The sequence below is a fragment of the Saccopteryx bilineata genome, chromosome 6 (assembly GCF_036850765.1).
Source record: "Saccopteryx bilineata isolate mSacBil1 chromosome 6, mSacBil1_pri_phased_curated, whole genome shotgun sequence".
NCBI lineage: Eukaryota > Metazoa > Chordata > Mammalia > Chiroptera > Emballonuridae > Saccopteryx > Saccopteryx bilineata.
Window position 1 is genome coordinate 139081872 of NC_089495.1, and position 17001 is coordinate 139098872.

The 17001-nt window shown below is 47.1% G+C and overlaps 1 protein-coding gene across 3 annotated transcripts in view; it reads left to right on the forward strand.

Annotated features, from left to right (window-relative positions):
* The window catches only part of GRHL1 (grainyhead like transcription factor 1), a 66000-nt gene extending 49589 nt beyond the window's left edge, over positions 1 to 16411 (forward strand). For 2 of the 3 annotated variants that reach the window (XM_066234611.1, XM_066234613.1), the window contains exons 10-16: positions 4736 to 4823; positions 6829 to 6968; positions 7970 to 8007; positions 10363 to 10454; positions 10783 to 10868; positions 13296 to 13360; positions 14668 to 16411. In XM_066234611.1, coding sequence (XP_066090708.1) covers positions 4736 to 4823; positions 6829 to 6968; positions 7970 to 8007; positions 10363 to 10454; positions 10783 to 10868; positions 13296 to 13360; positions 14668 to 14782 — 624 coding nt within the window. In that variant the 3' untranslated portion in view covers positions 14783 to 16411. The remainder of the gene's footprint in view (positions 1 to 4735; positions 4824 to 6828; positions 6969 to 7969; positions 8008 to 10362; positions 10455 to 10782; positions 10869 to 13295; positions 13361 to 14667) is intronic. The other variant, XM_066234612.1, reaches the window with a different exon arrangement.
* The last annotated feature ends 590 nt before the right edge of the window (positions 16412 to 17001 follow it).

Genomic DNA, 17001 nt, shown 5'->3' on the forward strand with positions numbered 1-17001 from the left:
TCTTTTCTCTGGTGTGACTCCTTTCTTTTCTGGAGAAGAGGTGTTCACTTTTGCCAGGTGCAGAGCCAGGGGCTCAGCTGAGTTAAATCCAGAGAGAAGCCAGTAGGCCCACTGTGTCTTGAGGGCTGCAGACAGTGGTGTCCTCGGGAGCTGGGCAACCGCCGTAGATGAGTGAGTGACCGTGGAACTAAGATTGAAGAAGACTGACTGGTCAAGGTGGCAGTGCAGATAAATGTGGTACTCAGATCCTCCCATGGCCATATTGTCTTGTAATTATAGCTAAACTGCAGAATAGCCATCATTCAGAACTGCCTGAAATATACATGAGTAGAAATCCTACAAGTAGGAACTGAAAGAAGCAGCCACGTTGAAACTGGTAGGAGAGATACAGGCACGAAGTGGCTGGTCCCACACCTACGTGTGGCAGATAAAAATTGGGAGGCATATCAGCTGCAGAGGTGTCCTTTCTGAGGAGCATGGGGCTCCGGCCCCAAACCAGGCCCCAAAGCCCAGGGTTCCAGTGCTGGGAAGAGAAGTCCCGGTAACTTCTGGCTATAAAAACCAGTGGGAATTGAGGCTGAGGGAGACAGGCTGCTGAAGTTCCAGGCACCTTCTTTTAAAGGGCCAGCACATGGACTGCCTCAGACTCTCCCCCTCTGAGCTCCAGCTCTGGGATAGCAGCTCAGAAGGCACCAGGGACATGTGGGAAGGAACTGAATTGTCTGGCAGCAGGAAGAGAGCTGGAGGTGCATAGCTTTCGCCCAGACAGAAGTTCTGGCAGAGGCCTTGTTCCTTCTCTGAACCTTTCCCACTCAGAGCAGGTGCCAGATCTGCATCTCCATCAACCTGGCTGTTGCTGTTCGCTTGACCCTGGTGATCCTGAGACCCTGCTCTGCCTAACTTGCAGGCCCACCCAAGCTGGTTCTCGTGACTTGGGTGTAAGCGCTGTGTGATGGTCAGAGGCATTCACACAGGGCCTGGTGAGAAGCGGGGCATCTGTGTCCAGCAGGCTTTGTCCACATACCCTCACCCTTCATGGGTGTGGCTGTCTTTGGAAGGCCCCTAAAAATATTCCTTACCTGTCCCTAGAGATCCACAGGGAGATGGCAGTTGGTGTCCTCCTGGATTTAGCCCCTACGGCAGGCATACAGGAGTGGTCATGTGTTGTATCATAGCAAGGCACCCAAGGGACACGGATGTGAAATTACACACTGTTTCCATCCCTAGGTTTTAATCTCAGCTGTTTTGGATTCTATAAAATCCTGCATGAGAAGAAAATATTGAGTGTGTCTAGTGTGTGATTAATTTTAAAAATTGTTAAACCTTTGAACCACATGCAGTCCTCTACGACCTCACACCTGCTCCTGATTCTTGTGCACCTGATTATAACTTCTGTCGTCCCTTACAGTCGTGGTTGCTTCTTCTCTTCCAGGTTCGTCTTCTGCCTCCCTTCTGTGGAGGGTCCCCTTACCCCCTTGATTCTCTCCTTTCTGAAATTTGATTCACCTGTTGTTGGGTGCCTGTCTATTCATTTCCCTCTGCTGGGTCTTAAAACACTCACATTTCACGAACCTGGTCTCCATTCACAGGAAGAAACTAGACGTAAGACATTTTTTGGATTCCTTCAGAGGTATGTACTTTACTCTGAGTTGCTTAATTAGTTGGACAAATAGAATGTTCTCTTATTTCAGAAGCAGCAGCAATGTAGCATTTTTTTCAGAGAAAGAGGACAAAGATTGGGTCCCTAACCAGCAGAAATTTGGCAGTTTCTCTCTCTGGGGGCTTCTATATATCCCCGGTTGTCTGAATGGAGAAAACTTTCATTGACACTCTTTCCCACAGATAGTTTTCTTCTTCAGGAGAATTTCTTCCTCACTGAAGTTGGCACTGTGGCCTGGTGTGAGTTTCCAAGATCAGTCTCTAGTTCTTGACTGAGAAAAAGAGTCAAAACAGCCTGAATTTTTTTTTTTAAACAGCCTGAATTTAAGTGGGTTCTCTCCTTAATGCCATAGGATGTCCTTTAACATTTCTTGCAGTGTGTCTGCTGGTGATGAATCCTTTTAGCATCTGTATGTCTGAAAAGTCTTTCACCTTTAATTTTGAAAGGTCGTTTTGCTGGGTATAACATTCTAGTTGGCTGGTTTTTCCTTTAATGCTTTAACGCTGTGGCTCTGTCTTCTCATACAGCTCCTGACGAGAAGTCTGCTCTCATCATTGGCTTTGTTCTTCTGTGTTTAATTAACATGTCCTTTTTTCCTGTTTTTAAGATTTTCTCTTTTTACTGGTTTTGAGCACTTTGATGTGTCTGTGTTTTCTTGTACTTAGTGTTATTTGAACTTATTGGGTGTGTGGGTTTATAGTTTCCATCAGATTTGGAAATTTTTCAGCCATAGTTTCTTCAAATATGTCTGGCCTTCCTCCTCCTTTGGGAAAGCCTGTGTGCGGCCTCCTGAAGTTGTCCCACAGCCCACAGACGCTCTTACTGTTGTTCTAGATTACTGTTCCTCTCTGTTTCACTTGGGGTGTTTTCAGTTGTTACATCCCAGAGTTCACCGGTCTTTTCTTTTGTCTACACAGCTGTTAATCCCATTGTGTGTGTTTTCATCTCAGATATTACAGTTTGCATCTCTAGAAGCCCAGCTTGGATCTGTTCTATAGTGCTCAGGCCTCTGCCTTAACCTGCCCGGTCCTTCCGCTTGCTCTGGAACACATGGCTGCATCTGTAAGAACCATGGTCATGTCCTTGTCTTGTGTGCATGTCAATGCTGGATTCCTTTCATGCTGTGCTTGTCCCCCTCACACCGTCCTCTTGTCCTGCTTCTCTGCCTGCCTGGCCAGTGTCTTGGACAGCAGACGTCATGAGTCTTACCTTATTGGGTGCTGGATAATTTTGTCATCCTACACATCTTCTTAAAGTTTGTCCTGAAATCTAGTGAAGTTACTTGGAAGCAGTCACCGTCTTTTCTGGCCTTTCACGACTTGATGGCTGTGTCTGGAGCAGTGCTCACTTTCAAGCTGGTTGTTCTCCACGACGGACGTGAGGCTTTCCTGACTCTCCCACCCACTGTCCCGCCCGGCACACTGAACTATAAGTGTGCTGGCCCTGTTGATGGGGACAGGCACTGTTTGGGCCCTGTGTGAGTTTTAGACACCATTCTCTCGTCTCTGCCTTTCCCCAGCTGCAGGTGCTGCCCCACACTCAGTACTGCACACGAGCACACTCTTATGGGGGTTCGTGGCTCAGCTGATCCTCGGGGACCTTCTGACAATCTCGGGGCTTCTCACTCTTGTGACCCCTTCCCATTGCTACTTTGGCCAGCTGCCTTGACCTCTCTGAGCCTCCCGCCCTGTCTCCTTGAGCCAGGGACCTCCAGACGGCACCCCCATGCCCTAACCCGGAAATGTGCTGGCGTCAGCAGGTGCAGCTGGAGGCTCGCCTTGCTGCGCCTTTTCCTTGGGGGTTGCTGTGCTTGCCTGCTGGCCAGGGCATTAAAAACCCCTTTCATACATTTTTTTTGGAGTTTTTTTTGTTGTTGTTATCTCTGGGTGAAGGGTAAGTATGGTCTGTGTTACTCTACTCTGAGCGGGAGCAGAAGTCCCTTACCATTCTGTAAGTGTGCAGCTGATAAATCAGGAGGAAAACGGCCTCATTTGTAAAACTACCTTTTGTGTGGGGTAATTTATCATGAAAATGAAGTTGCTATTAGACTATTCAAGGGGACTGAGAGGCAGACAGTTCTGTTCCATGCAGTAGTGGCTGGGGACATGGGGGCATACCTGCTGTTCTGTACCAGGGAGGTAATGTTTGTGTCCATAGTAATAGCAGTCTTTATAAGCAAATGTTAGTGTACTAACACCTGCTAGACAAGGCAGAAGTGGTTCCGTATGCTGTTTTCTTTGATGTGTTATTACTATATGAGAATGCCACATCAGTGGCACGGTTCTGTTGCCTCTCTTCGATATCAGGGAATTGATTTACAGAAAAACAGGGCTCTCGTTCATATTTAACTGGATAACATTGTGAAGAAATCTGTGCCGTCCAGAAATAAATGCCAGTAAGCCAAGCAAAATGACTAATTAATAGTAATGTTTTTATCCCACTTGTCTAATTTCAGGTCATGTTTATTACTAATGTGGCCCTTTTTTATCTTTGTGGGGTCATCTGTGTGACAGTGCCACTCTGTGTAGGTGGTGTGTCTCGGCGTGTGTGTCCTCTCTAGAGGGCTGAGCACACTTCTCTAAGGGATTGTGCAGTTTCCTGGTTCAGCCTTTGCCCGTGAGTCGCAGTTGGTCGTACTTGTCACTTAGTTGACGCGAGTCCTGGGAGAGAATCCCAGCTGTCAGGAATAACATTGCCCGTATAGGAAAATGCACTTATAGAAGGGTTCGTGATTTTTCTTTCATCTTCTGTTACTAACCCACAGGAAAGGTCACTCATATCTGTGAAGTCAGCATGGTACACTGACGGGCCTTCTCAGCTTCTCCTGGGACCTGGCCACGTTTATTATTGAGGGCATTTTGCTATGTTGTTTCCTTGTGATTTCATAACATTAAGGATAGTTTGAAGGAGAGGCTTTTAGGAAGAAACCTCCGTGAATGGAATGGGCAGTGGAGTCCATCTCCAAAGAGGAGCCGACGCTACCCCAACCCCCGCTGCTCAGGTTGAGAGCTGAATGTTTGGAAGAGGATCAGATAAACAGAATAATGTTTTGTCTTGTCTTGTTTTGACCTACAGGGAGCTGAACGGAAAATCAGGGATGAAGAACGAAAACAAAGCAAGAGAAAAGGCAAGTGCACTGACCCCAGCTCCCAGTTGAACGCCTGTAAGTAGAAATGTTCCCTCTGGCTCTTCCGACCTTTTTCTTTCTTTTTTTTATTTTTTTTTTATTTTTTTATTTTTTCCATTTTTCTGAAGCTGGAAACAGAGAGAGAGAGTCAGACAGACTCCCGCATGCGCCCGACCGGGATCCACCCGGCACGCCCACCAAGGGGCGACGCTCTGCCCACCAGGGGGCGATGCTCTGCCCATCCTGGGCATCGCCATGTTGCGACCAGAGCCACTCTAGCGCCTGAGGCAGAGGCCACAGAGCCATCTCCAGCGCCCAGGCCATCTTTGCTCCAATGGAGCCCTGGCTGCGGGAGGGGAAGAGAGAGACAGAGAGGAAAGTGCGGCGGAGGGGTGGAGAAGCAAATGGACGCTTCTCCTGTGTGCCCTGGCCGGGAATCGAACCCGGGTCCTCCGCACGCTAGGCCGACGCTCTACCGCTGAGCCAACCAGCCAGGGTCCGACCTTTTTCTTTCTGAACAGTGACTTGAGTTTTCAAGCAGGAGATGTGACAGGGGCTATTTTTCACTATAAAGTGGTAGCACCGCTTCCTAGACCAGAGGCAGATGCAAAAACAGATGAATGGCCAAACTGAGGCGTTTTCTTTGGAAATTCCAGGAAGAACTCATTAGTTTTTCCAGAGTTTAGGCTATTTTGGCTATTAGTTCTAGCTCAGGTTGCTGGTTGCAGTCCTGAAAACTAGTACACATTCCCTCCAATAACTGATGATAAAATTGGACTTGTTTAGATCTCTAAGAATGGTAACACCCTTGAGAATTTAGGATTTCTTAATTCCAAACGAGTGTTTTCTTCTATGTCATGTTCTGACATTTGCAGAATCTATAGAGCCTCTGTTCAGACATTTAACAGGGAAGTTTTCTTTCTTTCTTCTTTTTTTTGTTCCTAATGTGACCAGTATTTCTATCCACACAGTCCTGCGTCTCTTAGCTAACAGGGGAAAATGCTGTTCTGTGCCAGCTGCATTTCTTCTGTGGTCTGTGGGCTGCTGGCTCTGTTCTTCAAATGTTTTGTCTGGCTCAGCAGACGTTTGCCCTACAGCACATTCGTCAGGGTTCTCCTACTGGCGTCAAAGGGCAGCTCCCAGGGTCACTTCAGACAATAGCCAGCTCCCTAGGAAAGCTCATCCCTGAGGATCTCGGGGCCAGATGATGGGGTAGTGGACTCTGTAATTTCATAAAGTAAAGATCAGACAGCAGTTCTTACTACTCTTAACCTCACAGAGTTTCAGTTCTGAAGTGGTAGGTATAAAGCTAATGTGTGTGTGTACTTTTTGAGGTAGAAGAGAGCATTGCTATTAGAATGTATATAGATTATGGCCGTGGCTGGCTGGCTGACTGGTTGGCTCAGTGGATAGATAGTTGGCCTAGTGTGTGGACGTCCCAGGTTCAATTCCTGTCAGGGCACACAGGAGAAGCAACTGTCTGCTTCTATTCCCATCCCTCTTCCCCTCTCACAACCAGTGGCCCAGTGGTTCAAGCATTGGCCCCGGGCACTGAAGATAGCTCGGTTGGTCTGAGCATTGGTCCCAGACAGGAGGTGCCAGGTGGCTCCAGGCTGGGGAGCATGCAGGAGTCTGTCTCTTTAGAAAAAAAAAATTCTCAGAAAAAAATCTTTTTTAAATTTAAATTATTTAATGAGGATAGCTAAGATGAAGTTACCTCTAAGCTATGTCTATATATCAATAGTTATGTTTTAGCCTTTCAGAAAAAAACTAAATATGCTTTGCCTCTGTTCCAAATCTGTGTGTGTGTGTGTGTGTGTGTGTGTGTTTAAAGATACTATTTTCTTCTCTAATTTTTATAAGATGTTCAATTGATTTTAGATTGTTAACACGAACATGTTCCTTCACCTAAACTGATTTTTCTCTTCAGGTGACATACCTGCATCTCATAGTGCCACAATTTAAGCTTCTTGACCTTGAGGGAAATGCTGTCACGTGCACCCACACACTATTGACTGCGGTGTCCTCGTCTTTTCTCCAGTTACTGACGTGAAGGTACCGCTGCTCCCCTCTCACAAGCGCATGGACATCACGGTCTTCAAGCCCTTTGTCGACCTGGACACCCAGCCTGTCCTCTTCATTCCTGATGTGCACTTCGCCAACCTTCAGCGGGGCACTCACGTGCGTAACCAGCCTCCTGGGGTGGCTGCAGGACCGTGAGGCTCAGCTAAGTGGGGCTTTGGGAAACAGAAGCCAGAGCTGAGCAAGGCATGACCAGCATTAGGGGGCAGCTCTTCGATTGTCCGCTGGGGTGACAGGATGTCCTTGTAGTCAAGGGTGTGCAAGCACCACTGATTTGGAAACGCAGTCCCAAGCCTATCACCCAAATCCTGTTTGTATTTATTGTTTTATTTTAGCTCATTTAAAAGATGCAAGAATAATAACACAGTGTGGAGTTTGAACCAGTAATCTGGTGAAATTAACTTGCATGGGCAAGGACAGGAGGGCTAGGGGGTCAAGCAGCATCATGGCACACGGAACACGGTTCCAGTTACCGAGACGTCATCAGCACACAGACAGCTGTGTCTCGGCACGCCTGCACAGTATAATAGGCGGTCATGCCCTGCTCTGAGCGAGAGCACGGTGGAGATGGGAGCCTGCATGGGGAGGGGCTCAGGCGCACTCTCTGCTGAGCTCAGATGAACCCGGGAAGGACTGTGCGCACTTTGTAGACGGGTCTAATTCGCACAGACTGATGGTTTTTACTGTTCTCGGGGGAAGCCACTGCCAGTGTCTATAGTCCTAACAAGCAGCTTCAGCAATCTTTTTCTGAAAAGGGTCAAATAATAACTGTTTTAGGTTTTTTGGGTCATGGGGTCTCTGTTGTGACTGCTGCACGCTACGGCTTATGGTGCCAAGCAGGCATGACGACACTGCCCAAGTGAGTGTGACCGAGTGCACGGACACCTGATTACTCCCCCAGCGTCGGGCCCGACACGTTCGCCAGCCCAGGCTGGAGGTCAGGACACCCCTAAGCATCTGGTGAATGAGAAATAAGGCAAAAGGATCTTGTGTTAGCGTGGTCAGATTCAGACTTATTTTCTCTTGGGGAATAATTTATTTGTGGTCGGACATATTTTGAGCATATCTTTGAAAGGCAGTCTCTCTGCTGTTGTTCCCAGGCCCTGTCCATTGCCACGGAGGAGTTGGAGGGTGAAGGGTAAGAGTCACATCTTGTGTTGTTTTAATTCTTTTTATTTTGAAACAATCTCAAACTTATAGAAAAATGATACCAAGAACTCATTTTCCTCCTGAGTCTTTGACCCAGTAACCCCATTGCTCCTAAATACTTACTGTGTTTCCTACAACCAGGGCCATGCTCCTGCACAGAAGTCACAGTCAGGACGTTGACACTGAGACCCCAGTTCTGGTCTGTCCTCATAGCTCATGCTAGTTTGCTGTTCCAGTCATGTCCTTTACAGCAAAGAAGGGTCCAGTTCGGATGCATGGTGTATTTGGTTGTCGTTTTTCTTTTAGCCCGTCGTGTGGAACGGGCATCTCTTCGGTTTCCTGAGCTAATGCATGTGAAGATTATAAACCCTCTGTTTCGTAGACCATCCCCCAGTTTGGGTCTGTGTTGTCTCTGGATTAGATTAGATTAGATGAGATTAGATTGTGTATCTTGGCAGGAATGTCAGACATAAAGCTGCCTCCCTCCTGTCAGGTTGGCACCTGTCATTTGACCCTGTTGCTAATGTTGCTCACTCTGATGTCTTGGTTAAGGTGGTGTCACCAGGCTTCTCTACTGTGAGGCTACTCTTTCTCCTTTTATAATGTGTTTTATGGGGAAGGCTCTTTGTAGCTTTGTAAATATCTCACATCTCAAACTTTCAGATTATTTGTTTATTTCTATCAGTATTGACTCCTAGTTTCCCATTTTATTCAGCGGGTTGGAGTGCAGTACTGTCACTGGCTGCACTCACGCTGTCCCAGCAGGCCAGGGGCACCCTTTAGGCTCGCTCATGGACTCCTTGGCTGCAGGCCCCCCCCCCGCAATCCCCCAGAGCCATGAGCACTTTCTCACTTTCAGGCTGTGTGTTCTGGACACTCATGTGTTCCCTTCTGAAGCCCTAGAACCAGCCTCTCTCCCAAACCCCAGGAAGCAGGTTTTAGAGCCCCAGATGGGACCCCCGGGTGTTCTTGTTGCTGTTGAGATGTGGCCGCTCCCCCACCGACTGGGCACTTTGCCGAGCCCACCTGAGCCCTGACTTCCCACACTGGCAGCCCTCCAACTCAGTGTTCTGCCATGTTGAGGGCCCCCCTCTAAGATGTGTCAGAGTGCCCCTCCCTCCCATGTTGCCCACAATGTCTTCTCACTGAAGGCCAGCCTTCTGCTGCCTCCTTAACTCTTCCGAGCTCAGACGTAAGTCCTACACATGCTTTCATTGGAGGCTTGGTGTGTTCTAGAAGCCAGGACAGTTTCAAGTCTCCACCCCTGTTCTTGAAATGATAGTTCTGCTCAAAGCCAAGTACTAGGTTTCTTCATTTTCAGTTACTTTCCTGTTTTCTTGCTCACCCACACTGACCCTCACAGTGGTAATGCCCGTCACTGTGCCTGTGACAGCCAGTCACGCTACCCTCTTCACATCTGTCTTCAAATGCACCTGCATCCATCTTCCCCTCTCTATTCCCACTGACACCTGTATCTTAACCCTTTAGAATCGTGCTCTGATTGTGTCCAGGTCTTCTTCCTGTGGTTCTTCTGCCTGTGGGTCCTGGAGTCCCCTCCAGTCATTTTTCTTTTTAATTGATTTTAGGGAGAGAGAGAGAAACATTGATTTGCTGTTCCTCTTATTTATACATTCATTGGTGGAGTCTTGTCTATGCCCTGACCAGGGATCGAACCTGCTACCGTGGTGTATTCAGACAATTCTTTAACCAGCTGAGCTATTGGGCCAGGGCTCCCTCAAGGCTTTGCCACACATTCTCATCTCACAGAACTTTCACAGATTCCCTAGCACCCTCAGCATAAAATCTAAGGTTCCTTAGAGCCGTGTTGTCAAACGGCTTCACAGGAGAGCTTACCCTGCCCTTCTAGGTCTGACTTCCTGTGGAACATTCTGTTTCCGCTTCGTGTTTGACTGCTTTGCATTTTCCTACTTACTCTTTCTCCTTTTTTGACATGTCCTTTTCTTTGTTGGTACCTTTACATATATTTCAAATATTACCTCCATAAAAGTTTTTCCTGAAAAGAAAGTGTTTGGCCCGACCTGTGGTGGCTCAGTGGATAAAACATCAACTTGGAACGCTGAGGTCACTGGTTCAAAACCCTGGGCTTGCCTGGTCAAAGCACATACGAGAGTTGATGCTTCCTGCTCTTCCCCCCACTAAACATAAATAAATAAACTAAAAAAGAAACTATTTGTTCCTGGGAAGGTAGCTTAGCTTGATCTAGTGTCAGTGATGGGGGTGTCCGGCTGGCGCCCTGAGTGAACCCTCGCTGTGCCATTAATGGCAGCCCTAGTTCAGTCAGTATCTTTCTTTGATGTTACTAATTGCGCCTTTGTTCCTGCAGATCAAACTTGAAAAGGGGGCCATTCAGCTCAGAAGATGATTTCCCGATTCCACCTCCTGCTAAGCTGACCCGGATAGAAGAACCAAAGAGAGGTGTGTTGGCTTAATTTCTCAGTGGGAGTTTTAAATCGGAAGTGAGTTCTGAATCCATCAAAAGCATGAACTGCTCTGCCAGCCCGGTCCGGTTTGGCTTCCCTGAGTAGTCAGTCCCCGTCAGACCGGCTCCTGGCTTGAGCTGGAACGTGCAGCAGTTTGGGGTGCTGACAGCTGCGCTCCTCCTGGCAGATTTTAGATAGGCTCATGTTTGTGTCCTTGGTGCAGAGGCCACGTTTTACTTTAACCAGTGCTCAGGCTGTTTTCTCCATGCATCTGAATGAACTGCGTCTTTTCTTGTTCCTCTCCTTCCTCCCGCCTGGGCCAGTGCTGCTCTACGTGCGGAAGGAGTCGGAAGAAGTCTTCGATGCCCTGATGCTCAAGACCCCGTCTCTGAAGGGCCTCGTGGAAGCTGTAAGTAGTGTGCTTTGTAATGCTCTTTAAAATGTAAAAAATAAACTCACAGACTTCACAGACCATCCAGATTTCGTTGTTGCACTGAAACCTCCAAGGCCTCTGCTGAGTCCCGGTGCCGCGTCTGCCTCTGCGCACAGCCCCCATGTCCCCTGCCTCAGTGGTCCTCAGTCACTCGCGGGGCCATGTCCCCTCGCTCTCACACCGCTGCGCCCGGCACACCGGTCGGTGAACAGGAGTCGCTCACAATGTCTGCCCTCCCACAGTCAGCTCTCTGCTCCTGCGCTTCCTCCTGGCTCCTCTCACCTGGTCTTCTGACCGGCCTTTCTCATTTCTTAAGAATCATGCAAACTCTTGACTGTGGGGAAAGAAGAGAGTGTGAAAAAGATTGAGACTGACTGTGCCAGGTACAGCCATTCCTAACCCAGAGATTTCATCACGCTCCTTACATTTCCTGGGGCTGGGATTTCATGAACATGCAAGTGATTGTTGTCCAGTGGTACAGAGAAGAAATGGACTGGTTTGTATGTTGGGAGCTAATTGAGTTTGAAACGTATGTTTGTTAGCCTGATAGCCATCTGAAGGTTAGTGGTCTGAGGCCCCGTTTCGGGGTGTTGCCCCAAGCCTGGCTCTTCAGGAGGTGATGGTGGTAACCCCAGTGTGGACTAGGGCTGGACAGCAAGTGAAGCGTTTGCTCCAGACTGAAGCAGCAGCCTGTCCTTAGAGGAAGGCATCCTCCCTCTTTAGAGAGAGCCTCTGTGCCCCGACAAGAAAATGCCCTAATGTGACAGCAGCTGATTTCACTGCACTTGCTCTGTGTGCCCTGCTCGCTTGTCGTGGAAGGAGGTGCGGGACTAAGCAGGGGCAGTGGATGTTCCCCAGAACCTCAGTGATTCTGCAGCAGTCCTCACCGCTCTCCAGAGGCTCCAGGCAGGACTGGCGGGCATGGTGCTGTCTGTGGGCAGGGACGTGGATGCGTCTTTTGGTCTGTGGGGTGCTGAAGTGTTCTTTCCTTCCTGTAATTCTGCAGCTGAATGAACAGCTGCTTTGTGCTGAGCGCATGTTAATCTTCACGGCGATCCTGTGGTGTGTAAAGTGAGTCTCACACTACTGATGGAGTGTGAGGGTCAGAAAGGGCACCTGCTCACTGAGAGTGGATTGGAGCTGATTCAGATAATCTGACTCCAAAGCAAGGCCTTTGCACACTTGACTGGAGTAGCTGTGACTATGCAGATGTGTGTCATTGTGCATCTGTGGAAACCTATGGGATGTATAGCACAGAGAGTGCACCTAATGGAAACAGTGGACTTAAATTCATACCATGGTCCATCACATGGCACCACGCTGATGTGAGATATTAATTCATAGCTAGAAACTTGGCAAGGAGGGGGCGGGGTAAACAACTTGGTACTTTCTGCTGCTTTTTTTTTTTTTTTTTTACAGAGGCAGAGATAGACAGAGACAGACAGACAGGAATGGAGAGAGATGAGAAGCATCAATCATCAGTTTCTCGTTGCGCGTTGCAACTTCTTAGTTGTTCATTGATTGCTTTCTCACATGTGCCTTGACCGTGGGCCTTCAGCAGACCGAGTAACCCCCTGCTGGAGCCAGCGACCTTGGGTCCAAGCTGGTGAGCTCTTTGCTCAAGCCAGATGAGTCGGCGCTCAAGCTGGCGACCTCAGGGTCTCGAACCTGGGTCCTTCCGCATCCCAGTCCGACACTCTATCCACTGCGCCACCACCTGGTCAGGCCTGCTGCTTTTCTATAACCCTAAAACTGCTCAATAAAATCTTTAAAATAGCCTGACCAGGTGGTGGCGCAGTGGATAGACTCTATCCACTGACTATCCAATAGAGCGTCGGACTGGGATGCGGAGGACCCAGGTTCGAGACCCCGGGGTTACCAGCTTGAGCGCGGGCTCATCTGGCTGGAGCAAAAAGCTCACCAGTCTTGGACCCAAGGTCGCTGGCTCGAGCAAGGGGTTACTTGGTCTGCTGAAGGCCCCCCAGTCAAGGCACATATGAGAAAGCAATCAATGAACAACTAAGGTATCGCAACGAAAAACTGATGATTGATGCTTCTCATCTCTCTCCATTCCTGTCTGTCTGTCCCTGTCTGTCCCTCTCTCTGACTCTCTCTCTGTCCCTGTAAAAAAAAAAAAAAATCTTTAAAATCTGTGACCATGTACTACGTTCGTGGACATCTGCAAAGTAGGGGAAATAAAGCACCTGATTGCTGCTCGGTCCCAGGGCAGGTCACACCCCTCCCCAGGACAGGCACTGGGCCTTGTGTGTGTCTTTACAAAAGCATTTTTGAAAAACAAAGTTGGATGACTAGCCCACTAAGTAAGTATACAGTTTGTTTGTTTATTTGTTTGTTAAAGATGTTAAAACATTGTTTTATAATTCTTTTTCATTGCTCTTTTAGATCTCAGATAAATATGATATTCCCCATGACAAGATTGGGAAAATATTCAAGAAATGTAAAAAAGGGTGAGCATCAGCCGGCAGTCCTGGTATTTGAATAAGATTAACGTTGTACAACTTCATTGCTCCTCACGTGCATTTGTGCCCCATTCAGAAACGGTCAGAGAAACGTCAATGTGCAGACGTATTTTTTCCTTAAATTACCCACAGAAAATTGAGCTACCTTTTCTAAAACAGCCTCGTGGGTTTTCTTTCCAGTCAAATCTGTGTTTGCTCTTCTCACACTTGGCAGCAGTGAAGGGGCTCCAAGTTCCAGAGCCCCCGCCATGGGTCCGGCCTAGGTCGGTGCCTCTGCTGTTACCCTCTGAGAGGGGAACACTAGTCAGAGTTTGTAGCTGAGGCACAGAGGGCCCGCGAGACATCCAGGTTAGGGCAACACCCAGGCCATGACTCAAGTTACGTCCTGACCAACCGCAGAGCCCTTGCACGGAAATGGCTTCTGTGTCCAAAAATTACCGTATTTCTCGATGTATAAGACGCTCCCGTGTATAAGATGCACTTCCATTTTGGGCCCCGAAATTTGAAAAAGAATGTATTACATAAAGTTATTAAGCTCAAGTTTTATTCATCATAAAAATTCATACAACTCCTCAGCCATGTGAAAAATCAGGAAATGCAAGTAAAAAAAATCTACAACTACTGTATAAGACACACCCAGTTTTTAGACCCCAATTTTTTTGAAAAGAGGTGCATCTTATACATGGGGAACTATGGTGATATTTTTAGTTCTGTTTTGTTTAAGTGTCTATGCTGGTTGGCATGGGTAAGCAGAGGATAGCATAAAAATATTTTGTTTTAATTCTAAAGCAAACTCTAAGTGGAACTTTGTAGATGGGCCAAGTGGGAAGTGTTGGAACTTGGTCATAATTCAGTTAAACTTTGAAGATAGCTTGCCAGGGAAGATTGTCAGGGAACAGTAGCTTCAGATCCCATAGGTTCATGTTGTTGCCATACTTTCTAGAGCTGGACCAGTGAAGTGTGTCCTCTGTGGGCTTACTGTGTTCGTTATAGTGGCTGCTGTTCATCCAGCAGTTACTGTACACTGAAACAGAACAGTAACAGATAAGCAAGGCCATCTTTTTGCACGCATGCCCCAGTTGTCGCTGCTTTCCTGAGTCCTCATTTTCTCCTCACAGCAGTCCTGAGTGATAGACACTGTTATCCTCAGGCTTTAGTTGGGGAGAGCGAGGCTTGGGGAGGAAATAACTTGCCTCACATTGTCACAGCTAGTAAGTGGCTGAGCTGACTGAAATCTGGGTCCAGCTCCAGAGGGAGCGGGACTGAGTGCATCTGTCTGGCCTCTCCTCTTCCAGGATTCTGGTGAACATGGATGACAACATCGTGAAGCATTACTCCAACGAGGACACCTTCCAGCTGCAGATGGAAGAGGTGGGGGGGTTGTACCGACTCACCCTCACCGAGATCTGAGGCACCCTGGCCTGCAGGGCCCCACGCATTGAATGAAGATGTCACACAGGTCTTATCATTTGCCAAGCTGCAGGTGCGTGGTCAGCACCTTCCATACCCACGCATGGGTCTGTGGGGGCTCCTTTCAAGTCGGAGGTCACACGGCATTTGGCTTGGAGACAGCAGTGGACACGCTCTCGCCGGTTTCAGCCAACAGAGAGACCCATGTACAATTGCCATGTTTGAATTTTCTGATATAAATACTTAGGATTAAAAGTGAAGATCTTGTTCCGAGATTTAATAGACTTTCTGGGAACCTTAACGCTGTGTCTGCAACATTATTTATAAGAATATTTTTATTACAGGTTACGTTCAATATTATTTTGTATTAGTTTCAGGTGTCGCACACAGAGTAGCACAGTGGTCAGATTAGAAAAATGATGGGGTCTCTCCCTTTCCTTTTTGATGTTAGGGGGCCTGCTCACTAGGGCAAGTCAGGAAAGGCAGTGGGTGTGGCTTTAAGGACTTTTGCACCCTGGCCTGAACTCAGTGTAGCCACCTGCCTCAGGTTAGTGGGAGCAATGTCCCAGAAAGAAAGGGTTCACCCTTTCTCTCTCAGCCTCTCATCACCCTTGGTAAATGTTTACTCAAATAGAGCGTGGTACTGAAATCTTTCTTGGCAACTTTCTTGAATGGCACCAACTGCCTTTCTTATGAAGAACTTCAGTGGGTACAGTATGAATCAGTTAAGCTAATGCTACGTTGTATATAAGTGCAATACATTTTTTTCGAAGGCCTATGTAAATGTGTACATACATGTCTTATATAAATAACTAATATATAAATACGGTGTCTGTGTACATACAGTGAAGAGATGCAATGAGAACTACCTTCAAGACCAGCTGGACGACAGGTTCAGCCGCTTTGATACTGTATACCAAGCAGGTCCTGTGCTACTAGAACCCACAGAAACGCTTTCTGTTTCCCCAAACACAGTGCTCACTCCGTAGCATGCCAAAGCCTCAAGCAACAGGTTCTGTTCGCTTCCAAGAATGTTAGAATTTGGGTTTCTGCACTGTTTTAACAAATGAAGTAAAGGAAAAACAGCAACTCCTGAGTGTTGTGTATGCTAATATCAGTCATGTGTACCTAATACAGTGAACAGACAGTGATTGCAACGCATTGTGATTCCAGTAGGTCAGGTAACACCTCTCAAAGTGGAGTTCGTCCTCCTCTTCCTGGAAGGAGAAATGATTTGTTTTATGTTAAGAGCCTTCACACTTTATCTTGTATGCTTAGAATTGTAGAAAGCACTCCCGAATTTACGAAAATATATTACCATGGCAGGGGAACATTTTGTACACACGGTTTAAATACATGAAAAATACTAAAAAGTGTAATTTTATAACAAAATCACGGGTATCTTTAGGTTCAGGGAGTTGGTTTGTGCAAGTAGGATGGATAGTTACATTCTTAGGTTAAAATATTCTAATGAAGTATGTGAACAAAATTGCTGGTTTTCTAAGATATGGGACACGGGTCATATAACAAGATTTTCTGTTTTGTTTTATGAAATTGATTTTGTCTTGTGTACTGTTTTTAATTGTATCATTGAAAATGTATTTTAAACCAAAGGGATTAAATTTTATATGTCTATTTCATAATATGTGATTTCCTTTTAGTCAGTTGGAACGTATCCTTTTATTAGAACGGAGTGTGAGACCCTGCAACAGTGGGGCTGGAGAAGGTCTTCTCAGCACCCTCCTCTGGCTTTCCAGCACGTGTCCTCAGGTCTCTCCACCTTCATTTTTCCTTACAGGTATCGGTATTGTTAGAGAGCCCTGTAATTTTCAACTGTTATCAAAATTTAACCACTAAAGCTGCAGGTGAACACTTTAGACCTAAAATTTTAGTGCTCTTAGTTTTCAAAAGTATAGCAGAAAATGTTTGGTTTAAAAATCTACTACTGCCTGACCCGTGGTGGCGCAGTGGATAAAGCATCGACCTGGAACGCTGAGGTCTCTGGTTCAAAACCCTGGGCTTGCCTGGTCAGGGCACGTGTGGGAGTTGATGCTTCCTGCTCCTCCCCCTTCTCTCTCTCTCTCTCTCTCTCTCTCTTTCTTCCTCTCTCTCCTCTCTAAAATTAATTAAAAAATTAAAAAATAAAAATAAAAATCTACTGACCTTGGCCAGTGGCTCAGTGGATAGAGCATCAGCCCAGTGTATGGACATCCTGGGTT